The 27,157-nt window shown below is 35.4% G+C and overlaps 1 protein-coding gene across 1 annotated transcript in view; it reads left to right on the top strand.

Annotated features, from left to right (window-relative positions):
• TRHDE (thyrotropin releasing hormone degrading enzyme) overlaps positions 1–27,157 on the top strand; it is a 364,327-nt gene that overhangs the window by 194,327 nt on the left and 142,843 nt on the right. Inside the window, exon 6 of the mRNA XM_045872950.2 lies at positions 15,481–15,618. Coding sequence (XP_045728906.1) covers positions 15,481–15,618 — 138 coding nt within the window. The remainder of the gene's footprint in view (positions 1–15,480; positions 15,619–27,157) is intronic.

The raw sequence follows: 27,157 nt of genomic DNA, 5'->3' as shown, positions 1-27,157 counted from the left end.
TTCAGTGGAACTGGTGAGTTGTCGCCCTCTCTTCTGGGAGAAAGAGTTGCTTTTTCCTTAGCATTTGTGATCAGAGCAGTTTGGGGCATTGGTGGACAATAGGCTTGTAACAAAGAAACAAAAGTGCACAGAGGAAGTAAGAACTGCAGTGAGGACAGTAGCAGATGCCCCTGAAGGAAAGGGTCTCGTCTGCCATATCCGAACTCCGAGTAAACATCAGAGAAGTTCTAATGTGTATATGCCCAGTGCACTCAGGGTTACACTAACACTCAAAGAGTGTACAAATTGGGCTCATCCAGAAAGGATGTCAGTGTTAAGAAGTAGGCCAGAGACTTGGATTCTAACCAGTGGTGGCTAAAGAGACACGAAGAATCTCTAGGAGAAATAGCAGTGAAAACGGGAACGATACCTATTATACTAACACATGACAATACCTCTCGCCAAGGCCACTACAATAACAAATTGTGTTTACATTTTCTCTCACTTTAGGGCCAATTCTGTGCTTTTTACAAAATATGTTAATGATGGGCTAGTAGCCCTGTTAAGGGCATTTCTTCACAAAAGGGATGAAAAAGGCTGAGCAGTCATTTGTAAATTGTGAAAATACATTAACGATTTTAGAAGTTTTATGACACAAATGCATTTTTGAGGATGAAACTACAACTGAAGAACAGATAATGCATTCATACTTTTATTTACGCTTGTTCTTTCTCAAGAATCAGGACGTTAGCCTCACAATTGTTTGGGAAATGCGAGCTTTTGAAGAGCTTGTTATCAAGGTGTGTTAAGTTTCAGGAAATGTAACTCTGCTTCATTTACTGCTTCTAATAGAAGACCAACTTTTATTAAGTAAGATATCTTTAGGAAGAGAAGAAAAAGCAAACATAATTCCTTAGTTTTCATATATATTCACTTATCCTTTTGTATGTTCAGGTATGTATCTGGGAGGTTTTCTTAGTACATCACCTCACATTTTCTCCAATGCGAAATTTTTAAAATTTAAAACAAAGCTGCAAATGGAAGTCTCCTGTATGTTCTTAAAGAATGAATTTTCTTTAAAGCAAAGTCATTTTATTCAGAAAGACACTAAGTGTTTCAGGTTTTTGTATATTTTAAACTTAGAGATAAAAGATAAATGAGCACTCCCTTTGGAATAAAGTATTTCTTCCGAAGACCACATTCAGATTTGCATGGTGTCAAGGTCTTTCTACATTTCCATAGGAATTTCAAAACCAACTGATAAATTGACAAGATTAGACACTTTCTAAGAAGAAAATTCTTCTGAACCTGGAGCCCAACAATAATGCAAGGCCATCCTTTTTCATATCTAGAAATATTGCAGGGAAAATCAACCCATTCATTCCCTTTTCAAGTAAGAGCAGTTTGTAAGCAGAATACTTCCACTTGCTAAAACTTGTCAGACAGCATTTGATAAACCAAAAAAATGATAATGCCAAAAATTTATACCAAAATAATGAAATGTTCTGTTAGACATCCTTGTTCACAAACATACATACGATAGCAGATTATACCATTATTAATCTGTACCTCTTACCACCACTAGTAAAAATGTTTATCTCCCTACAATATATGTATTGTTCAACATTGATATCATTCAGCCTTTTCCCAGATATGTTAAAAAGAACTTGCTTTGCAAAGCCTTTAACACAAATACAACAAAACTGAAGGCTGGGGACTAAGAAGGCAACCAAAGCTAATTTATTAATTTCCTAATTATTAATCATCCTTAAGCAGGCAGCTATATGTTTTCAAAGACATTAGAACACAACTCATTTCTAAGCAAGGAGTGACTGTCTCAGTCCATAACACTTTATAGAACTTTTTTCTTCCCTCTTTTCATCAAGGTTACTTTCACACTGCCAGACAAGAATGTGAGAAAGGGAAGTAGTGAGTTCAAGTGATATGAATAAAAAAAAATGTAAAAGGGCATCCTGTGAAGAGAAAGGCAAAAAAAAACAAAAACAAAAAACAACAAAAAACCCCACAAAGGGTAATAAATAGTTTGAGGTTGTTGAAGATTTTGCCTCAATTATACCTTTAACACTTGTTTTTTTTTTTTTTTTTTAAGATTTTATTTATTTATTTGAGAGAGAGAGAGCACAAGTGAGGGGAGTGGCAGAGGGAGAGGGAGAAGCAGACTCCCCATTGAGCAAGGAGCCTGATGCGGGACTCGATCCCAGGACCCTGAGATCATGACCTGAGCCGAAGGCAGACGCTTAACTGACTGAGCCACCCAGACGCCCATACCATTACCATTTGAAATGATAAAGACTTAGGTTGATTCACCGTGTAGCATTAAACATTTTGTCTTGAGAGTACACCTCTTTGTGACCATCTTTCCTAAGAGTTTGAAGAGTGTGGTAATGGCTAGACCACCATGCAGTCCACAGCTCAGGCAGTTCTCCTCAACCACGATTTCAAGAAGATGATTTGGGGTAGAACATGTTTTGGCATTGAGCTAAATAACCTCTGTGGATCTACATTCACAAACGTAGGAAAGCCCCTTTATATGAAACCATTTATATCTTTGGCTTTTCACCTCTCCCTCCGATTGGTGAAATAGAATTCTTTTTTTTTTAAATTTTATTTATTTATTTATTTATTTATTTATTTATTTATTTATTTAATTTTTAAAAGATTTTATTTATTCATGAGAGACAGAGAGGGAGAGAGGCAGAGGGAGAAGCAGGCTCCCAAGGAGCAGAGAGCCCGACGCAGGACTCGATCCCAGGACCCTGGGATCATGACCTGAGCCGAAGGCAGACGCTTAACCATCTGAGCCACCCAGGCGCCCCGATGAAATAGAATTCTTTACAATGATCAGAGTGCTGTCTTTTGTCTTTTTTGTGTTATATTTTCTTTAAAAATTTAAAATATGTGGGAATGCTTTCTTTACCTACTCCAGATACAACTATGTCCGATTAATTTCTTTAATCATTCTATTTTTTCTTCTCTACATATAGTCCGGTGATGCCTTTCTTGAGTGCTGTTAACGATGTACCAGCTCAATAATTTTATGTAAACTACTTTGATGGATTGCTGTTACTTGTTTGCCATTACATTCAGTCATACATTTTATTCATTCTCTTTATTAATTAAGTAAAAGAATTATCAAGCACTTAAAATGAGGCCTTTGTTTTGCTAATTTCTGTGGAACAAACCTCATGGTATTATAAGCATGGAACTGCTATATATCAGTTTCTTGTATACACTGTATTCTGTTTTTGGTAGTGGTTTCAGTTAGCAGGTGTGGTTAAATTAGTATTTTTTGGCTCTTAGTTGACCAATCATGCCTCTGTCAGAAGTTGCTTTGTTTATGGAATAGCTCAATCAGACTGTTCATGTTTATAGATAATTTGGAAAATTAGCACAGTTGGTCTCAGAAGATTAGTCAATTGATGGAATAATAGAACATTTAGCTACTTATTATTATGTTTATATTACATGGCTCAAACATGTTCTCTAATATTTAATCAAATTTATCTGGTTACAGTAGCCATTTCTTTTCATTTAGATTTTGAGTGTCTTTCTGCTCAGTTAAGTTCTGCTTTTGAGTCCCGTTCTTTCTGTAAGCTTCACAAATTTACTTGGAAGATAAGTACTTTATGAAGAAAACTTGTCTTCTCTTGGTTGTAGTGGTAGTGGTGGGGGTGGTAGAATGGCATATTTTCATTTAAATATTATTTATTTCCAAAGTTGTCTGATTAAAGATAAGATTAGGTCAGTTGCTCCTTCAGAGTGGATTTGGCATTCATTATATTCTCTTTCCAACTATCCACATAATGGGTCCAATTTGAAGAATCTTAAGCATAATACACTACTGGAGATGACTAATTAAAAATAAAAGCTCTTTAAATAAAGCTTTTGCCTTAGTTTTAAGGCAATAAGGAGCTTTTCTTGGAATTGTTGGCTTGTTTTGAGAGCTGACGAGCCATATCACTTCCCAAGCCTGAAAATAATTTGGCTTCTCACAACAAAATAACATTTTACTATTTGTTGCTAAGCATTTTGTTGGCATCTTTGGGCCCTTAATTGACAAAATGTTTCCAGGGATTAATCTATATTGACTCATTTTTCACTATTTAACAAACATTTATTGGATACCCATTTTTTTTTTTTGCTAGTTTTTCTGCCAGAGATGGGGAGCACACTGATAAGTGTGAAATATCAAATCCTCACAGATGTCTTTTAACAGGATAGTTAAATTATTTTCATCAGAGTAATGTTACTTTACAGTTTCCTAGAATGAGGTTCAGTTCCTTTTTTCTACCTATTCCATGGATTACATTTTTGACCCTTGACACTTACTAGTTGTGTGATCTTGTTTCTTCATCTTCAAAATATGTATGAAATAACCCATGCTGTTTTTGTCATGGGATAGTTTCAAGAATAAAAAAAAAATGTTGTTTTTACTATCATTGTCACCAGTATTATTATTACTCTTAGGTACTTAAGTGTAATGGTATTACCTTTAGGGTCCAAAAATTATCTTTCAGTGGAGAATATTGTGAATCACATATTCAAAATTAATAATTACTAGAGGGGAGGTGGTTAGGGGGATGGGTGAAACAGGTGATGGAGATTAGGGAGTGCATCTGTTGTGATGAGCACAGGGTGATATATGGAAGTGTTGAATTACTATATTGTACCCCTGAAGCTAAAATAACACTGTATGTTAACTAACTGGAATTAAAATAAAAGCTTTTAAGAAAGAAAAAAAAACTGTGTAGAATCAGAAAAAACAAAACAAAACAAAGCCAGCCACAGGGAAGCCTGTGAGTAGACACATGCACACCTGTGTGCTAGTACGTTTGCAATGAGTGATTTGCTTCATGTCTACACCATAGCTGTCATGGAAGTTAGCCACACAATCTCAGCATTGGCTTCAGTGGCTGAAGAAAGTGGGTGAATAACATTCTAGGCCAGATCAACATTTGCTACAATTAAGCAAAGATGATAAATCTGATTTTCCTGACTGTAACTAGACTCAAGAATAGAATTTCCGTCTGAGTTCACCGCAGTCCTTATTGAGTATATTAAACAGACTCTCCGTTGATTTTGGTGGCATCTCAGTGCTAGGTCAGCCCTGCTAGCTGGGCTAGCAATGGGCCTGGGTCATGCCCATAACCAATCTCTCTGGTTATACCAGAAGCAGTGTTTTATGTCCATTGGGTCTTAGTTGAGTTTGAGAATGGTTTCCAATGGGGTGCATACAAAGAGTTGCTCTGTTATTTCTTCTAATTCTGGCCAACGTGGTGCAGTGGCTAAGAGCATGGACTCTAGAGGCAAACTGCCCAGGTTCAATCCCCAGTTCTTAGGCAACCTTGAGCAAGCCAGTGAACTTTGTATAAAATGAGGATCACAATAGTATCACTCATTAATAATAATACCATAAAAATTAGTAAGAGCAAAGAAAGTGCCTTTCACAAAATACTTTTGAGTATACCTATTTAATTTCTGAATGATGCTAGAATACTAATATTTTAATACTTTTGCACTTTATAAATGAATTGCTAGTCCAGATTTTGCATTCTGAATGTTGAAAATTTTCTCTATTAATACCACAATCAACGTATAGATATTATAGTAGCTTACTTGGAGATCTGGGAATAAATATGGAACTTCCTTTCTGAATTGGTTAACTTTCTGGGCCATAAGTGCCGTGTATGTTCTGGAGTTGTTACGGGCTTAAATCTTTCAAATTTGAAAAAAAATAATACTTTTTATTTTCATTGAAAATACAGACTTCTATGATCTGGCAACAAATGTAAAGTGTTTTTTTTTAAGATTTTATTTATTTGAGAGAGAAAGAAAGAGCAGGAGGAGGGGCAGGGTGGGGAGGGAGAGAGAATCTTGAGTAGATTCTGTGCTGAGCATGGAGCCTGATGCGGAACTCCATCTCACGACCCTCAGATCACGACCTGAGCTGAAACCAAGAGTTGGATGTTTAACCAGCTGAGCCCCCTAGGTGCCCCAACAAATGTAAAGTTTTATCAGGCTAGGTTATTTGATGAACTGACCATTTGTAGCACTAAATATTGAAATTAAAGTACAAAAGATGTGCTAATAAATTTCATTCATCAAATTAATAAGAATTTTATTACAGATTAAGGTCATTTGAATTATTATTTATTTCACAAATTAAAATAACATAAAATGAATTGACCACTTGGTATCCATGTTAATAACTTCAGGGAGTTGATTAGCTTATCCCTGGAATTCTTCCAGACTGAATGGTATAAGAAAGTTTCCTTTAGAATTTATTTATTTATTTATTTATTTAAAAGATTTTTTTTTTTTTTTTTAATTTATTTGACAGAGACACAGTGAGAGAGGGAACACAAGCAGGGGGGAGCGGGAGAGGGAGAAGCAGACTTCCCACGGAGCAGGGAGCCTGATGTGGGGCTCGATCCCAGGACCCTGGGATCATGACCTGCGCCGAAGGCAGACGCTTAAAGACTGAGCCACCCAGACACCCCTCCTTTAGAATTTAAACAGAAATTGATTCTGTTTAAGATAATTAGTCAGTATACATTTAAAAGTACTCCGAATTACATTTTATCAATTAAATACTATAATGCCATCATTAACTTATTATTAATGTGTCTGCAAAATATTAGTGAGTCCTTGTGATGGACGTGAGAAGCAAATGTGTGGTTATCAAAGAAGATTGGCAAATTTTATTTCATTGAAATGCCTTATTGGCCTGTCAAAAAAATTAAGCGTAGAAATAGAGAAAAAGATTCTCACTGCCAAAGTCGAGATAGGATTATTAGAAAAGATGAAGAAACTATTCTCTGTCTGAAGTTTCAAATCTATGGAAAGGATCCTGAAGTGACATGTGGAAGAGCAAGAATTAGTTCCTGCTAACCAGCAAAGGACAGGAAGTAAATCTCCCTTACTAAACAGTATGCTTTCATCAGGTTAGAGAGTTTATTCTACCCTCATTTCTCAGAATTTAACCCGAAGTATAGCATCTCCGAGGTGTTCAATAATAAAAGTCTGGTCAAAAGTTAACAAAAAAATTATGAAATGAGGGTCAATAGATCACTTATGAAAGATTATAACAATTTCTGTACCTCTATTAGGAACTCATTCATTGACTTAAAAAGGATATTAAGATTTACAATATATATAACAGCATTGGGTAAATGTTTGAAGGAAAGCCAAGAGAAAGGTGTCAAGAAATCCTAAAAAGTGAAGGGAAGTTAAATGATATGAACATTTTAAGAGCGTTGTATGAGAGCATATGGCCTGTGGTTATTATTCACAGTGATTTTTGGGGCTGCTAGAATCAGAATGAGCCATGTAATTAGACAACCTGCTCATAATTATTACTGTGATTGACATTGTTTGAAGTACATTCATGATTGTTCCATAAGACCCAGGATTATCATAATTAATGAGAACATGAGTGACTAATTGATGATAACTTCTGCCCTATCAATACTGCTCTACTTTTCAGGGTCTTGAGTAAGTCTGCAGAAGGTTCGTAATTTACTTGTATACAATGCAGTACATTTTGTGTTCCATCTTATTAGCATTTTCCTGTAGCTGTGCCACATTTTGGATAATATGAGATGTGACACATTCAACTTGGATGTTACAAACAAAACATAAGGCAGTTGAAGGATGTAGTCATGGGAGACACAATTTAACTGATTTTCTCTGTGTTAGTAACATGTGAGAATATAGCAGTTCATAGAAACCTGTGCAGGGGGTTATTTGGGGTTATGAGAGGCTTACAAAGTCATTTGAGATAGGCTTATAGAAATATAATTGCTTTTTTAGTTTATGCATTGAATAAGGCATCTTAGAACATTTGTGGCTTGGCAGGAGATAAAATGTGGTTGATAGTTAAAAGAAATAAGAACGTATAGAACTCATTTTAGTTACTTACTGTAAAGCTTGTGTAAAATCCCAGAATAATGTTATATCATTAGAGATCTGCTGGATTATGGTGTTTATGTATCATTTTCTGTTAAAGGTTATGTAAACAAATACAGAAGTAAAATTTTCAGTATAGTGCTTGTTTCATCATAGGCGTTAATGGTGATTATTTTAAAAATTATTCTTCAGTGGCTACTATACATGCGTGTTTACACAAGTTTGATTTTAATATAAATGGAGTGCTTTAACAAACTGCCCATGAAAATAATTATTAACATCTTGGGCATGTGTCTTTTAAACATGAGATTTTAAAATGTTAATTTTTAAGATACATTGCTATAGGGAAGCACCATTTATTTTCACTAGCTCTTTAGTTTTATTTCATCCATCCATATGATTTAGCTGTCTATAAAATGTTAACTAATCAGCTAAATAATGACATAATATTTCACAAGTACATTTAGCTTACTTTCAACTGAGTAAAGTTTGAAATACTTTTGGACATTTTAGAACTTTGTAAAAGTAGGACAACAATATAAAATTACAGAGTAAAATTCTTTGAATATTTTAGGAAACTTGGAATCCAAATAATTTCTAGTTTTTACAAATATGGTATTGTGTTGTTTACAAAGATGACAATTGTGGTTACAGAGATACCGTATCACATAAATAAAACCTTATTAATATTTTTCCTCCATATATTTGCTTCTTTTTTGAATTCTTGGTCATATTCCTCGGCTTTAACTTTTGCCATGTGAATAAGTCACAAAGAACAAGACTGAAAAAACCAAACTATGCAAAGCTCTATCATTTGTTCTAGTCTTGTGTAGAAAGGGGCTCAGATTAGTAATGCTTTATGTGACATTTTGTTGAACCTATGAAATCTTAAAAGTCTTTATCTCATGGTAGAGTAGATTTCCAGAGGGGTAAAACATAAATAACATATTATATCTTATTTCCTTGTATTGATAGATCAATTGAGGTTGAATCGACCTGGTCAGAGACACTGAAAACATTTCTACCCATAACTTTCCCTCTATTCTCTACTCCCATAGTACTTTATTTATGCTACTAATATTTCACCCATTGGGTGGCACTAATGATTTGTACACTTATCTGTCTCCCTTAGCATAATGGGAGTTGCTTGGAGGCAGAAATTGGGTCCCAGCTGTGTTTGTTTCCCCAGCCTCTAAAAGGATGTCCCATATACAAAGCAATCAGTAAGCATGTATAGAATTAGATTGCATTGTTCAAATATTTTTTGTCAGATATTCTTACTGATTTGACTCTATGGATTAGAAAAGTACCTTTATCTATATCCAACAGGACATCTAGATTTTAGATAAATAATTGCTATGATGTCTTATAGTCACAGATAATGTCCATACTGTGTGTTCTTTAGCATAATTATGCAATATTGCCCTATATTTGTTTCTGGTTGCTCCTCGCCCTAGTCCACTTTCCAGTATTTATTCATAATCTCTCTAAATGTAGGTCTGGTGATGTCACTTCTTAATTCTAGCTCCCTCACTTGGCATGGAGGATCCTTGATGATTTTGTTCTTGTCTATCTCTCCGTGATAATCACTAGTAATTTACCCCATTGTAAATGATTTCTGCCACACAAAAATTGGTAGTCTCCCAAACAAGCCATTAAATCTCCATGACTTTTCCAAGATACTCCTTTCTGTCCCAAATACCCTTTTCTGCTGTTTCTGTCTAGAAAACTCAAATCATCCTTAAAAATTCAACACCGACTCTCATTTCAGAGGCTTTTCCTGCCTTCCCCCAGGCAGAACAAATCACAGTCTTCTTTGTATAGGCACACCATCTCCTGAACCTGCTTCCACTTTTACATACAGCAGGTGGTTTTGTAATATTTGTTTTCATCACTCTCTCCTTTTACTACTCTAAAATCTTTGAAGGTCGAGTCCATGTCTTTGTTATCTTTTATCTTCAGAACCAGGCATACCATCTGGGATATAGGAGGTGCTCAATAAATATTTGTAGAACACATTCTGTTATTTAATCTTCACAACCACATATGTTTACAAATGAAGGTGCTGAAGTCTAAAAATACTGAGTAACTTGCTCAAGGTCACACAGCTAGTGAATGGCAGATACTTTACTTCGAGTGTAGGACACTTTCATCAACTTCGCAGGAGCGCACCTGCCTTTTCTCCCAGGAATACCAAAGAGCCATTTGTGTTCACATCCATCCTCCTAGAAAATTGAGTCCTTGTGGCCTCCCTGATATAACCCACTGCTGCCCTGAGAATTGTTTTTTTTTTTTTCTCTTTTCATGCCTATGAGCACCTCACCACTACTTGAATTGGCTCAGGCTTGGCTGTCATCTTCGTCTGGTTTGATGTATCTGACTTTCTTTGATCTTGATTCAGATTAGTTTCTGATTGTTTTTCTTTCTTTCCTGGTGACAAAGTGTCCGCCTTATATTGCTCTTCATTAAAACTACTCGGACTTCCTGTAGAAACTTGATGATAGTACCTCCTGTTTTCCTACTCATCACCATGCCTGTGGCTGGACCAGGCATATTCACTGTTAACCCTGTAGAATTTGACATGTCCAGGCAGAAGCCATTTTGAGATGTTAAGGAATATAATTAGTCAAGTGTATCTAACGCTTCAATAAGAATTCTTTTTTTTAAATTTTATTTTACTGTGTTATGTTAGTCACCATACATCATTAGTTTTTGATGTGGTGATCCACGATTCATTGTTTTCGTATAACACCCAGTGCTCCACGCAGTATGTGCCCTCCTTAATAACTCCCTTTACGTATGTTACTAAACACCAGTCTATGAAATGCTAATATTGTTTTTTTTTTAAAGATTTTATTTATTTATTTGAGAGAGAGACTGAGAGAGAGAGAGCATGAGAGGGGGGAGGGTCGGGAGGGTCAGAGGGAGAAGCAGACCCCCCGCTGAGCAGGGAGCCCGATGCGGGACTCGATCCAAGGATTCCAGGATCATGACCTGAGCCGAAGGCAGTCGCTTAACCAACTGAGCCACCCAGGCGCCCGAAATGCTAATATTGTAAGAAATAATAAAAAAAGAGTGGATTCTGAGATTTTATTTATATTTTTATACGAACTACAATTTACTGCCAAAAGTTGATTAACACTTGCTCCTTAGATGCAGGCCTTTACTTTCAGTTGCCTGTAGCATATTGCTTTTTGGGTGTTTACCATCACATTACCTGTAACATGTCTAAAAGTGATCTTTTTATTTATTTATTTATTTAAATTTTTTTATTGTTATGTTAATCCCCATACATTACAACATTAGTTTTAGATGTAGTGTTCCATGATTCCTTGTTTGTACATAACACCCAGTGCTCCATGCAGAATGTGCCCTCCTCAATACCCATCTAACTTGCCCTCCAAAGCAACGTTTTTTCCACTACTCCATTTCTTTCAGTAGCTTCCCGCTCCCCTTTAAAAAAATTCCATCAAGTCATCTCTTAATACTTTCTCTCCATCATCTGCTAAGGGAGCCAGGGCATTGGGGTATCAATGTTGGTGGATTTTTTCACTCAAAATATCTCTCAGATACAACAGTCCTTCGGCAGCACCTTGTTCTAATACATCATCACCACCTCCCCTCTGAGTACTATAGCCACTTTCTACCTCCTGTCTCTGCATACATCAAGCCTCCCTGGATACCACAGATAAGTTAATTTTCCTAAGACACTACTTTTATTATGTCATTATGCCTGCTACTGCCTATTTATTAAGACCAAACTCTTCCACCTGGTATCTGAGGATTCACACAAAGGAGCTTTTTTTCATGTTTTCTCTGCCTGGATTTGTCCTTTTTTAAAAAGCTGCTTCCCCCATTCATCTAAGTAACCCTTCATCCTTCAACAACCCACTTTAATGTCACTTCCTTTTGAAGCTATTTCTGAACTAATTAATCATTTCATCCTTTGTGTTTTATAACATCCATCATATTGTAATACAGTTAGCTGTTTATTGGTCTTTCTCTTACACTTTTGAGTTCTTTAAGGTTAGGAACTAAGTTTCAGTCATATATTTCCTCCCCAGACACAGCACAATATCTGGCACAGAGTAAGAATTTAATACATATTTGAATAAAAAAAATAAAGGGGGCTTTCTTTTTTTCCAAGTGTTATTCTCAGCTCTGAGTTTATTCACACTTTCTTTACCTACCTGAAAAATCTTTTCACTATTCTCCAAAAATTCAAATGTAATATCTTTTTGAAAATAGTTCAATACAAAATGATATATTTGGTATTATTTGAACTGTTTAAATGTAGACACATATTGCAACAACTCCAAGAAGGCTCTATATTAGAGTGGTAGGATTTATTCTTACTATTAACATTAAACTTATTTATTTATTTATTTTATTTATTTTAAAGATTTTATTTATTTATTTGACAGAGAGAGACACAAGCAGGGGGAGGGGAGAGGGAGAAGCAGGCTTCCTGCGGAGCAGGGAGCCCGATGCGGGGCTTGATCCCAGGACCCTGAGATCATGACCTGAGCCGAAGGCAGACGCTTAACGACTGAGCCACCCAGGCGCCCAACATTAAACTTATTTAAACAAATTTTAAAGTTCCACATTTTACCTTGTTGTGCTGCTTTGATAGAATAGCTTCATGGTGACGTTAAAATATGAACTAGAATAAAAGCTGTTAAATATGCACCATAAATATATTATTCCCTACACACACACACACACACACACACACACACACACCTTTAAAGTTCCTTCAAGGATCAGAACAAATTCTACTTCTTCCATTAAACTTTGTATAAATAATTCCATTTTACAGATTTTTTCCCTCAGATTTCCTTTGGCATTTCTCGTGTGTAAGAGAAAACCATTATTTTGTTCAGTGTTTGTTCTTTTATCTCATATTAGAGCCAGGATTTCTTGAACTTTATTTTGAAACTTTCATGGTCTCAGGTTGACAGTAGGCAATTAATCAATACTTTGTAATTGTTGCTGTTACTATTATTGTTGTTGTGGATCAAGGGGGGAAGGGCCCCAACAGGTGACTAATAAGCTAAAACCTTTTTTTTTATTATTTTATAACGACACAAGTTTTGATAAAAAATTAACACCTTCTCTCCTGGAAACTCTTTGTAGTTTTGTTAAATTGGGTTTGCCTCTGGCTAGAATTTTTTTTTCTTCCTTAATTTAAAGTGTTCTCTCTTCTGAGTTTTGTGAGTGTTCTTCTGCCAGTCTTTTCTTTCTTCTTCTTTTTTTTCTCCTCTCTTTTAATCTCTTTTAATGCTTTTTGTTTCTCAATTACACAATGTCATTTTCTCCAAAAGTTGGCTAATGACTCAACATTACTAAATTTAAACAGTTTCTTGAAATTCTACTGATGAGGCAACATATCATATATAACTTATATTTCCTTAAACAAGAGAGTTTCATTTTAGAAATTTACCTTAGGTTTCACATTTGTAATTACTTAGCCATTTACTTTATATCATTTAAAAATCACATTGCTAGCAAACTAAGATATGTGGACTAAATTTTCATATTGATCATATATATTTATTGTTGCTAAATATTAAAAATTAGGATTCAAATAAAACACCACTTTAAGTTTATTTTACACTGTGGTTTCGATCAGATGTTTGAGTTACATAATGGAGTCGGCAATCACTATTTAAAGAATTGAATATTATTTTTCCTTCAGAATGAAAACCACATCTTCAATTGGTATTTCTTATAAATAAAAGTGTTCATTGGTCAAGTTGAAGTATGATGATATATTCCATGTTTCCACCCATTAATTTCAATATCAAATAGTTTCAATGTGCATTTTTAAATTGAATGAGTAACAAGATTGCATACCTGCTTAAAAGTAACATTAACATTTTCATTTTGGAAGTACACGATTTTCTCTTATTCTCTCAGTCTAGGCCATCTGTCTTTTTAGTCTTAAAATTTTAAATCACAAGGTCCAATTTCACTCTCCTTAATTTGTCTTGAATTGGGAACTTAATTTGAGAAGAAATACAGTATTAGTTTATGTCATAATTGTCAGTTTGTTGTAAGTTTGAACTTCTCACCGTGGGCTCTTACTCTCTGGAGCAGACTTCTGGGACCGTTCAATCCCAGTACAGTGCGATGGAGTATAGACCATTGGTGTGAAACTCTTAGGCCAAAAAAGGACTGAAGAAATTAGATCTATAGTCCACAGACTATAAAAATATCCCATTAGAAATAAACATTATAGTATACAGTTGGCTGGAGAACTAATTAAATTATTGATTAAACATACCAAATCATTGAACAAATGATGATGAAGTAAGATGCTTCTTTAAAGCCAGATTTAAAGAACACACATATATAATGCCTAGTTAACTATTCCTTTTTTAGCATAGCTATTCTCCATTTCCATTTTTGTAAAAATCCAGGATTGGTGTACTCCCAGCTTGAAATTACAACTCACTCAGAAATAACATGCTGTTTATCTGCTGGCTCAAAACTAGGAGGCTCTAGGAGTGAGCTCAGAATTAGCTATAGCAATTTAAGTCTTGTGGTCTTTAATCTCTGTAATGATACTCCTCAGGTCCCAACTACCTAGGGGCTATTTAGCCCTTGTTATCTCTTGCAACTTCTTTTCTCTCTCCCTCCTCTCTCAATGAAGGCAGGAGACCAGGAGGACTAATAGCTGCCAGCATTTTTGTTAACAAAACCCAAGCTGTTTCCTTAAAGCAGGCTTCTTAAAACAAAATGACAGAGAAGTACTTTTTCTTTACAGTTTATTTCTAACATAACAAATCAGCTCTTATCAGAGCAAATACAAAGGTCTAAACATCACACAGAATAGAAGTCTTATGATTTCGTTTGTTTTCATAACTTTATGGTAATGGTTATTAATACCTATTGCTCTCCACTTTATGTTCATTATCCTGAAGTTGCATATATATCCACAGATATTACAGTTTTATGTCAATATGCCTTTTGCTATTTGTTGTGGTCTCCTGAGATTCTTTCAGAAGATAAATGGTGTGTGTGTGTGTGTGTGTGTGTGTGTGTGTTAGAAAATGAGGTCGGGGGAGGAGGGAAGAAAAGTGGACAGATCAGTGAGAGAGAATAAGGTGTTCAAATGGTATTACCAATAAATGGTATAAATAGCAAAATGGCCCTGAAATCCAGAAATTTAATTCTTATTCTTCTGACGAACTTAACTAAAAAGGTTATTTGGGACTGGAATTGTCGCCTTGATCCTGTAGAACACACAAACAAGCTTAGTCTGTTTCATTTACATGCCCACTGTCTGAATTTGCTCTAACCACTGTTAAGGCACCATCCACTGTTTTTAAATCTGTATAGGGCCCATTGCAACACATTGATTTTGTTCATGTTGTGCTCAAATCAACCACCTTCATTTTAGAGTAACTTAGAGGCATTTTATTTACTGGGTTCTCCTTGGAGTTCAGTCTCACCACATAGGCCTACGAGCATCATCAATGAAGTAACACACATTCTGTTAATGTTGTCACATGCATTCTGTCATAACCATGAACCACCTATGATATTGCCCCGTCTACTGTATTGCAGGAAAAACAGAGGTTTCTGACGGATGTTCTGCATGAAGTGATGCTGCTTGACGGCTTGGCCAGTTCCCATCCAGTATCACAGGAAGTGCTACAGGCAACAGATATTGACAGGGTGTTTGACTGGATCGCCTATAAAAAGGTGGGAATAGATAAAACCCAAGTGCCAATTGGATGTTTCACAATCCCAGGGCAGCCAAACCCTTTCATGGGAGATCTATTCTTCTCGTCCTCCTGGCAGGTAGAAATGGACCGAGTTAGAAAATAGAGAGTCACTAGGTTCATGTCATTTTATGAGTTAGGGTTTTGCTTTATAAATCAGCAAGATGGAGATGAATGTTTGCCAAACAATGCAAAGAAATGTTGGGAGAATAAATGAATAAATGTTTGGAGTCTTGATATGAAATCGCTGTACAATGGTGGTGTGTCAGTGTCAGGTTTTATTATTATTAATAAGAGAGCTGACCTACACAGTGACAGATTATTTGTCATCAGTACCCCTTAAATACTTACTTATTTTGCTTGGCTGATACAAATGGTTGTAGGCAGCGAAAATATATTTTATAAACATTATTTAAGGGACATTTAGGGAATTAAAGATCTTTCTTGGATAATAATCATGATAAATGAAATTTTAAAGACTAGACTTTGACTGACAAAGATCTTGGACCAAGGATTAGACACAGAAATAAGACACACTCTGAACTTCTCCCCATTGTTACGTGGATTAAGATTTTTCTTATCTCTATCCCGTAGTTGTTCTAATTTTAAGTATGTATATCTCTTTGTTTAATACTTGTAGCTACTTGGGAATTGTTAAAATAGTGTTAAAGTCTAGTTCATCTTTGGTGTAGATTGAATTGCATTTACTGGGATTTCCGTGTACTTAATTGATTTATAAATGTTTTAAGTTTTTAAAACTGTTCCTAATATTTTTCCTGAAATATTCCTATTTACAACTAGAGGTCAAATAATGATTCATCAAGATTCCTTGGTACACTAATTTGGATTTTGGTTTTGTACTCCGTAAATGACTATCTCAATGATTATGCATTAATATTATATGCTATAATATGTAAAGATACAAATTGTGTTAGAAAATATCTTTTTAAGTCACTGATCATTAAATTGGCTGTAAAAGGGTTTTTGATGATTTGGAAAAATAAGTGGAAGTATAGAACCATATTTAAAATATATGTTAATATATTTATGTAAAATATCAAAATTTAAAATATATATTATTTTTTATATATGAGGTTTTTTTAACTATATATTTTAAAATTTTTTTTTTAAATTCAGTGTAGTTAACACATACTTTATTAGTTTCAGGGGTAGAATTTAGTGATTCATCAGTTGCATATAATGCTCTGTGCTCACTACATCAAATGCCATCCTTAATGCCCATCACCCAATTACCTCTTCCCCCAACCACCTCCCCTCCAGCATCCCTCAGTTTGTTTCCTAGAGTTCAGTGTCTCTTATGGTTTGCCTCCCTCTCTATTTTCATCTTATTTTATTTTTCCTTCCCTCTCCCTATGTTCATCTGTTCTTGTTTCTTAAATTCCACATATGAGTAAAATCATACGGTATTTGTCTTTCTCTGATTGACTTATTTCACTCAGCATAATACCCTCTAGTTCCAGCCATGTCATTGCAAATAGCAAGATTTCATTCTTTTTGTTGGCTGAGTAATATTCCATTGTATTTATATATCACATCTTCTTTATCCATTCATCAGTCGATGGACATCTGGGCTCTTTCCATATTTTGGCTGTTGTGGACATTGCTGCTATAAACATTGGGAGGTGTACCGCTTCAGATTACTATGTTTGCATCCTTTGGATAAATATTTAGTAGTGCAATTCAAGCATGGGGCTAGAACTCACAATTCCAAGATGAAGAGTCACTTGCATGCTCTACTGATTGAGCCCACGAGGTGCCCCCTATCTCTTATCTTTTTGAGAGTAGCCATTCTAACAGTTATGTAGTAATGTCTCATTGTGGTTTTGGTATGCATTTCCCTGATGATTAGTGATGTTGAGCACCTTTTTATATGGATCATTTAATCAATTTTCTGTCTTCTTTGGGAAAAAATGTCTATTCACGTCCTTTGCCCATTTTTAATTAGATTATTTGTGGGGGTTTTTTTGCTATTGATTTGTGTGAGTTCTTTATACATTTTGTATGTATTGCTCCCTTATCCAATATATATTTTGCAAATATTTTCTTCCATTTTGTAGGTTGCCTTTTCCATTTATTGATTGTTTCTTTTGCTGTGCCAAAGCTTTTAGTTTAATGTAGTCACATTTGTTTATTTTGCTTTTGTTACCTGTGTTTTTGGTGTCTTATCCAGGAATTCATTGCCAAGACTGAAGTCAAGGATATTTTCTCTTATGTTTTCCTTTAGGAGTTTTATGGTTTCAGGCCTTACATTGAAATATTTGATCCATTTTTATTTTTTATTTTTTTTTAAAGATTTTATTTATTTATTTGACAGAGAGATAGAGAGAAAGAGAACAAGGCAGAGAGGCAGGCTGAGGGAGAGGGAGAAGCAGGCTTCCAGCGGAGCAGGGAGCCCGATGCGGGGCTTGATCCCAGGACCCCAGGATCATGACCTGAGCCGAAGGCAGCCTCTTAACCAACTGAGCCACCCAGGCGCCCCTATTTGATCCATTTTTAGTTAACTTTTGTGAGTGGTGTAAGATAGGGGTCCAGTTTCATTCTTTTGCGTAGGGATATCCAGTTTTCTCAAGACCATTTATTGTAAAGACACCCCATTGTGTGTTCTTACTGCTCTTGTCACAAATGAGTTGACCACATATGCTTGGATTTATATCTAGATTCTCTTTTCTTTCTGCTCTCCTGGTTCTTTGTAACCATTTTTGTTTTTGTTTTGTTTTGCCAGTACCATACTGTTTTGATCAGTATAGCTTTGTAATATAGCTTGTATCAGGAAGTGAGATGCCTCCAGTTTTGTTCTTCTTTCTCAGGATTGTTTTGGCTATTTGAGGTCTTTAGGATATGGGGATATATATATATCTGTGAAAAATGCCATTGGAATTTTGATAGGGATTGTATTGAATCTGTAGATCGCTTTGGGTAGTAGAGAGATTTTCACAGTATTAATTCTTCCAATCCAAGATCATGGGATATCTTTCCATTTATTTGTGTCTTCTTCAATCTCTTTCATCAATGTCTTATTGTCTCAGTGTACAAGTCTTTCATCTCCTTGGTTAAATGTATCCCTAAGTATTCTTTGCTTTTGATGCTATTGTAAATGGGATTGCTTTTTAAATTTCTCTTTTAGATAGTTCATTGTTAGCGTATAGAAACACAACTGATTTCTGTATGTTGAATTCGTATCTTGCAGTTTTACTGAATTAATGTATTAGTTGCATTTTTGGTGGAGTCTTTAGGGTTTTCTATATATCAGACCCTATCATCTACACAAAGAGATAATTTTACTTCTTCCTTTTTGATTCAGATACCTTTTATTTCTTGTTCTTGTCTAGTTGCTATGTCTAGGATTTCTAGTACTGTGTTGAATAGAAATGGTGAGAATGGGCGTCCTTGTCATTCCTGATCTTAGAGGAAAGGGTTTTAACTTTTACCACTTAGTATGATGTTAGCTATGGGCTTGTCTTCATATCTATGTATCTTTATGCTTTAAGTACCACTAAAATACTGTCCTTCCTGTGTGTTTTCAAGTGATGATAGATCTACTGTATTTTCAAAGAAGACTTCACAAGAAAAAAGTTTTAACAGCTATACTGAGGTATAATTAAAATACAGTAAACTGTACATGTTTAAAAGGTACAATTTGATATATTCTGACATATGTATACACAGTGAAAACATTACCATGATCCAGTTAATGAGCATATCCATCAAATGTTGTCTCATGCCTCTTTCTAATCACTTTCCCATCTCTCCTCTCTCCTTCATTGATCAACTTTTTCACTATCGAGTAAATTGCATTTTCTAGAGTTTTATATAAATGAAATCATAAGTATGCACTCGTACTCGTTTTTGTCTGCTCTCTTTCACTCAATGTAATGATTCTGAGATACATTCATGTTGTAGAATATATGGATACAGTACAATTTCTACATTCTCCTGGATATTTGGGTTGTTTCTAGTTTTTGTCTGTTACAAATAAAGCTGCTATGAACATTTGTGTGCAGGTCTTTGTATGTATATTTGCTTTTATTTCTCTTGGGTCAATACCTAGAAGTGGAATGTCCAGGTAATATGATAGGTATGTTCAGTGTTTTAAGACTGCTGATCTGTTTTCCACTGTAGTTGTACCATTGTACCATGGCATATTCCTGCTGAACATGTATCAAAGTTCTACTTTCTCTCCATCTTCACCAACATAAACATGGTATAATCAGGTCTTTTAGTTTTAGATATATATTTTAAAGATTTTGTTACTTATTTGAGAGAGAGAGAGAGAGAGTGAGCATGAGCTGGAGTGGGGGGGAGGAGGGAAGGAGAAGCAGACTCCTTGCTAAGCAGGGAGCCCAACATGGTGCTCAGTACCATGATCCCAAGATCATGACCTGAGCTGAAGGCAAACACTTAAACGACTGAGCCACCCAGGCACCCCTAATTTTAGATATTGTAATGGTATCTCACTGTAGTTGTATATTACATTTCCATAACCACTAATGATATTGACCAGTTTTTCATTTGCATATTTTCCCTCATATATCTTCATTAATGAAGAGTCAGTTCAAATCCTTTGCCCATGTTTTTTTTAATTTGATTGTTTGTTTTCTTATTACTGAGGTTTTTAAAAAATATTTTATTTATTTATTTGAAAGAGAGCATGAGCCAGGGGGAGGAGCAGAGGGAGAGGGATAAGCAGACTCTGCACTGAGCATGGAGCCCACTCTGGGGTTCGGTCTCATGACCCTGCAATCATGACCTGAGCCAAAATTAAGAGTTGGACGCTTAACACACTGAGCCACCTAGGCACTCCTCTTACTATGATTTTTGAAGATTCTTCATATACTCTGAATATAGGTTCTGTATCAGATATATGATATTCAAATAATATTTTACCAATTTGTGACCTGACCCTTATTTTCATAATAGTGAATTATTTCATAATTTAGAAATTTTGCATCTATGTTCATGAGGGATATCAGTCTGTAGTTTTGTTTTCTTGTAACATCTTTTTCTGGTTTTGTTATCACTATAATGCTAGCCTCATAGAAACTATTACCTTCTATTTTTTTTTTCAATTTTCTGGGAGAATTTATATATGTGTGTGTGTGTGTGTGTGTATATATATGTATATATATATATATATACACACATATATATTGTTGTTGTTAAATATGTGGTAGAATTTATCAGTACAGCAAGTTAACCAATATAGCTGGAATTCCTTCATGGAAAGATTTTTAACTAGTAACTTAATTTTGATAATATTAGCAGGTTATTCAGGTTATTTATGCTTCTAGAGTGGGCTTTGTATCTTTTCTAGGATTTGGCTCATTTTATCTAAGAAATTTAATTTATTGGCATCAAATTGTACATGATATTCTCTTATCCTTTTATTTTTTTTATTTTTATTTTTTTAAAGATTTTATTTATTTATTTGACAGAGAGAGACACAGCAAGAGAGGGAACACAAGCAGGGGGAGTGGGAGAGGGAGAAGCAGGCTTCCCGCAGAGCAGGGAGCCCGATGCGGGGCTCGATCCCAGGACCCTGGGATCATGACCTGAGCAGAAGGCAGACGCTTAACGACTGAGCCACCAAGGCGCCCCTCTCTTATCCTTTTAATAACCACAGATTCTCTAATAATGTCTCCTCTTTAACTCCAGATATTGTTAATTTTTGTCTTATCCTTATTGTTCTAATTAGTGTAGCTAGAAGTTTATACATATTATTTTCCAAAGTCCAGCCTTTGGTTTAATTGAGTCTTACTCTTACTTTCTATGTCATAGATTTCCTCTCTAATCGTTACTATTTCCTTCTTTTTTTACTTTGGATTTAACTTATTCTTTTTTCTGGTTTCTTAAGTGTAAGTTCAGGTTATTAATTGGAGACCTTTCTTCTATTTTAATTTAGATGTTTATTCCATAAATTTTCTCTTAAGTGTACTGCCTAAGATATGCATCAGATTTTGATACATTGAGGTTTCATTTTCATTCACTTTAAGATACTTTCTAAATTTCCTATTTGATTTATTAGTTGCCCCATTGGTTATTTAACTTGTGTTATTTCATTTACAAATATTTGAAGATTTTCCAGAATTTTTTTCTGTTATTTATTTCTTACTTAATTCTATTGTGGTCAGTAAAACATATTCCCGTAAGACTTGAATTTTCTTAGAGATGAAGCTTGTTTTATGGCCCAGAATTTGGTGTCTGTTGGTAACTGTTCCATATGCACTTCAAGAGAATGTGTATTCCACTGTTGTTGACTGGAATATATTATGCCAATTAGGTCAAGTTGGTTGATAGAGTTGTTCGAGTTTTTTATATCCTTACTGATTTTCTGTCTACTTGTTCATCATGCTTTCTTAATAAGTCCTCATTGTTTGATTCACTCACATCATACTGAATCAAACATCTAAAAATTTAGTGAAAAATAGTGGCCCAGGTACTGTTGGTATATCTGAAAAATAATCTTCAAATATAAATGTGGAAAAATAAAGATTAGAACAATTTGGCTGAAATATCAGGGACTTAAGATGAGAATCTGTATCAGGCCTTGATGTACACCTTGTGCTTTAGTCTAGGTCTCTGACTTGGCTTCTCTCAGGCTCTTTCTATCAGGTAAGTTAATAGGTAGATAATATGCAGTAGCCATTTTAACTTTGTAGGTAGCGTGGGTAAACTATGTCATTCTGGGATGTATGACAGGTAATATGGATATTTGTACAGCTATAAGTAAGATCAACTGCTAACGTTTGTTGCATGCTTACTTGGTGCCAGGCACTCTGCCAAATTTTACATCTATGAACTCAGTGAATCCTCATAATCCCCTTATTGGATCATTATTTTCATGATTCTCATTTTAAAGATGAGGACATTGAGTCGTGGTCAATTCTAAGGGTATGTTTCCCAGGAACTTAAGTTCCAGAGCCATTGTTCTTAAAGCACTACTATATTTTATCAACCAGTTTGGCTGGAGCATTCATTCCAAAATAATTTGATAAGCCTCTGCTCATATTCCAGGCACTGTGTGCTAAGTACTAGGGATATAACAATAAGGCACAAAGGAGAGACAGCATATAAATAAGTCAGTGCAGTAACTGAGTATATCCATTTATACTCATATATATCCATTTTAAATGTGGACACCTAACTCAAACCATCTTAAGCAATAAAAAGGAATTTGTTGACTGAAAAACTGACAAATCTGAGATGTAGTAGTAGTTTTAGTAATGGTTGACTCCAGGTATTTTAATAACGTCATCAGAAATCTATCTTTTATCAGCCTCTTAGCTCTTCATCTCTATCTAGATTATTCTTAGATAGGTGGCCCCAAAGAAATTAGGCTGGTAGAGTCTTCAACTTTGTGATCCTAACGAACTCAGAGAAAGAGCAAACTTCCTTCATCACAACAGAGTCTCTGTTTCCACAAAAGGCTATGATTTCTTTCTGATTAGGTAATAGATCACTATTGGCCAATCCCTATGTCCAAAGGATGAACAATTCCTATGGATATTCTGACTAGCTAGTATGTGTCATGAGCTTATCGTCTGGCATAAGAGATAGACCACATAATTAATAGGCCCCTGGTATCACCTGAAGGAGGGCTTCCAAAAAAAAAAAAAAAAAGATGGCTAGAAAAAAGTAATGGATGTCAACCTCAGAATCTTATGTGTTATGATAGAAATATTTATAATACATAGTTCCTAGGGGAAGGAGGGAAGGGAATAACAAAAAAGCAAACAAGGACCATTCTGTAGAGGAGGTTTAGAAAAGGAAGACCATCTTGTTCCTTGATTAAGTAGAACATCAAGTTCGACATGGTTATAGAATAGTGAGGGTTTGGGGTAATAGGCAGGATGAGGAGATAAGCCCGTAAGAACAGGAGGACCTCTTATGCAATACTAAGAAGTTTGAACTTTATCCAGTGGGCCAAGAGGAGTCAATGAAGAGTTTCAAGCAGAGGAGTAACATAATTAAAATTGTATTCTAGAAAGACTATCCCTAGAGGTGTGAAAGAGATTAAAAGAATAAATAGATCTAGACATTTTAGAAAAGACTGTAGTGACCAGAGTTGTAGCATTTAGAACTTACTATTTTTTGTATCATAGTATGTGGTACTTAATAAAAACTTTTTGCTACTGCTTTTCTGTGCTCTACTCCCTGAAGATCCCTGTTACTAAACAACATTAACCTCTACCAACAATCAACCTCTCATTGCATCAGTGCTTTGTTGGCTTATCGTGTCTTGTAATTATTCCTTTAATAATTATTCAAATTATTCCCATTTCTTTTTGTTGTTGTTGTTGTTGTTATTCTTCCTGCATAGTAATTCAATTACACTTTAAATAACTTTTTTAAATAGCAATGTATTATAGGGGTAGAGAATATTATACGGAAATAAAGGTTAGGAACCAACAGACCAAATAATAATTTTTGTAGATTTGAATTTAAGAACTGAGTGGTTTTGAATAAATAGTGATGTTAAATATGGATAGTCTTAAGGCCAGGATTTAAAGAAAGATAAACTCCTAAAATTGCATACACATTTTTAGAATGGGAAGAGAAAAAAGTGAGAGATAGTCTGTTAAAAAAATTACATTCCAATGAAATAACAATTCTCCATTTTAGTAGTAATTGAAAATGAAGATGCTTTTTCCTAAAGTATAATGGAAATAGGACAATACTGTCCATAGAAAGACTGGAAAAGATGGATGGAGATAGTCTGTTTGCACTAAAAGCACAAAAGAAAATAAGAATCAATGACCCAGTGACCTGGATGATGAAAGTGAGCAAATGCTCATTAAATTTACATATGATGCCAAATTGAAGAGAATTGCTACAAGCTTAGGAGAGAGGAAGAGATTGCCAAATGACTTGAGCAAATTTAAACAGGATACTTTAAAAACAAGAATACTTTTGAACAGTTCTTGTATTAAGGCTGATATATTTTATGAAAATCCTTGTATGACTAACGAGGAAAATGTGTATAGTTTCCATCATCTTTAGGAGTAAATACGAAAAGGCCAATCAATCATTTGCATCTGTTGTCCTTTCTGATAACAGGTCTCCCATCTACAGCATTGTGTCAGCCAGGCCACTATTAGGACACAGAGAAAGCACATACCAACCCTACAAACAGAGCAGGTCGTTTCTGCAGAAAAAAAACAAAAACAAAAACAAATAAAATGGTCACTTCCTTCAAGAATATAACCCAGTCGTAGACATAAAACATATGAAATGAAAACAGCAAGTATACTAAGAGTAACAGTAAAGCACATCTCTCACTTAATGAGCACTTACTATTTACAAGGCATCTTGTGAAATGCTTTCTATGTATTATCCCATTTATTCCTAGCAGAATACTTGGGATATAGGCATTTTTAACCCATTTTACTGATGAGGAAACTGAAACTTAAGAAATGCAGTGATTTCTACAGGGTCAGACATCTAGCGAGTGAACAAGCCAAGGATTTGAAGTCAGATCTATAACACTTTTCACAAATAAATGTATTTTAAGGCAGGTTACGATATGAACCATCTCAGTGGATGGCCAACTTCAAGTTCTGGCCATCTTCGATCCTCTCTTTTTCTGATCCTATTTGTCAGGAAATCTTGTCTCTGCTGTCAGAGTATTTCCAGTATTTATTCTTTCTCACCCCGCTGACATCATCTCTTATTACCGTCCCTTCACTCATGGCCCTCCTGCTCCCCCAGCTCTTTTGCTTTCCCTGAAATCCAACTAACCTCCCTCCCACACTAGGGTGTTTGAACTGGCCATTCCCTTGGTAGAGAATGATGTTCCTCCTGATGTTGTCATGATTCTAACCTGTTCTCCTTCAAGCCTTTACTGAAATGTCACCTTCTTGAAGAGGCTGCCGATTTTAACATGTCAGCTGACACCCTCATTTTTTTTTCCTCACTAATTTCTCTTATTCTGATCTACTTCCTGTTTAGGGCTGTTTGGTAGCGATCACCTAACATGTTAGACAGTTTTCTCAAGATTATGTTAGTATATTATCTGGCTTCCCACTTTCCACCATTGAATGTGAGCTTCACAGAGGGAGAGGGTCTGTCTGTGTTTTTCATTGTTTTCCTGTCCTCATTATACTGCCTGCATATAGTAGGCACTCACTAAGTATTTGTTGAATTGAATTAAAGTAAATGTCAGGAAAGTGGTACAAGCGAAACATTATGGTGTTTCAGAGGGAAAGATCCCATGTGTTTATAGGAATTAGGAAAAAGAATTAGGATTCATGAGTTTCAGATGTATTCCATATGAATTTCAGAGGGGGAAAGAAGATTGTGTTGTCCAATCATTCTTGTTCCTAATGGGTTCTGTCACATGTGGCCTGACCCCTGAGCCCTAGACCTCGTGGGACCCCTTTCCTGTCAGCTTAGCTCTTCTGCTGTCTCTGCATTCTCCTGCCTCAGGCACAATTGCCTCCTGTTCTGCAAGTCTTTCCAGCCCTTGCTCTTCTAGACAGGTCCTTTTTCATAGTCTCTGCTTTCTCACTCACAATCTACTACATGCACACCATCAAACGAATACAACTGATGACTATTTTGGCCTTTTTGACACATTTGTGCATACTTTATTTTATAGTATGCATAGTATGTATGTATAGCTTTGCTATGCATCTGGTATATTTTATATATTGATTAACTATAGCACTTGTGGTCACTTTTGTCCAAACAGTTGGGCAATAGGCTTTGGGTCAGGTACATAATGGCAATATACTATTAGTAGGAATAATAGTATCAGTTGCTCTTTGAGGGTCTGTTTTGCCGGTGGACATCCATTTAATTATCTCATTTACTTTCCCACTCGTGTAAGGTGAAGGAAAGTAATCTTCACTTTTCATAAGAGTAAAGAGAGGCCCAGGGGGTTTAATGGTGTTCACAGGTTCTTACGTGTCAGACCTGGGTTTTACATCTTGTTTCTAACTCATGTGCCTTCCACTCTACCAGGACAATTTCTTTAAGTAATTGCCTATTATGTCACTGTTTCAGTAGGAAGTATGGTTTGCGTTACGTATACTAAAGTAAGGGATTTTCCTTGAATGAAGAAGTACAGTATTTTTAAAATAAATAATGGACTGGCATACACAGAAAAATAAGGGTTACACAATCTGGAAGTAATAATCACTGGTTATGATCATCTCATAAAGAAAATATGAACAGTTTAGGAGACTGAGAAAAATTAAGCAGAGAAGAGAGAGACAGAGGGAGGAGGGATGGAAGGAGAGAGAGAGAGAGAGATTGATTTAGAAACAATTGGAGATAAATCCTATCAGAAAAAGCTAAAGAATTTACATATGTCCAGCCTGGAGGAGAAAGGGCAAAGAGGTGATTTAATAATTGGCTCTAATATATGAATGGTCATTATAGGAAGGCTGCTTACTACTTCTCTGTCAACATTCAGGTCAGAGTACGATAAATAGCCTTAAATTATAGGAAGAAATTTCAGCTCCATCTAAGAAAGAATTTCTTGACATAAAAGGGAATGA

Source organism: Mirounga angustirostris, unplaced genomic scaffold, assembly GCF_029215605.1.
Source record: "Mirounga angustirostris isolate CCGP_5_RB_7025 unplaced genomic scaffold, mMirAng1.0.hap1 SCAF_5, whole genome shotgun sequence".
NCBI classification, from domain to species: Eukaryota; Metazoa; Chordata; class Mammalia; order Carnivora; family Phocidae; genus Mirounga; species Mirounga angustirostris.
The sequence above is the reverse complement of the archived record's forward strand: the minus strand, read 5'-3'. Positions and strand labels throughout refer to the sequence as shown.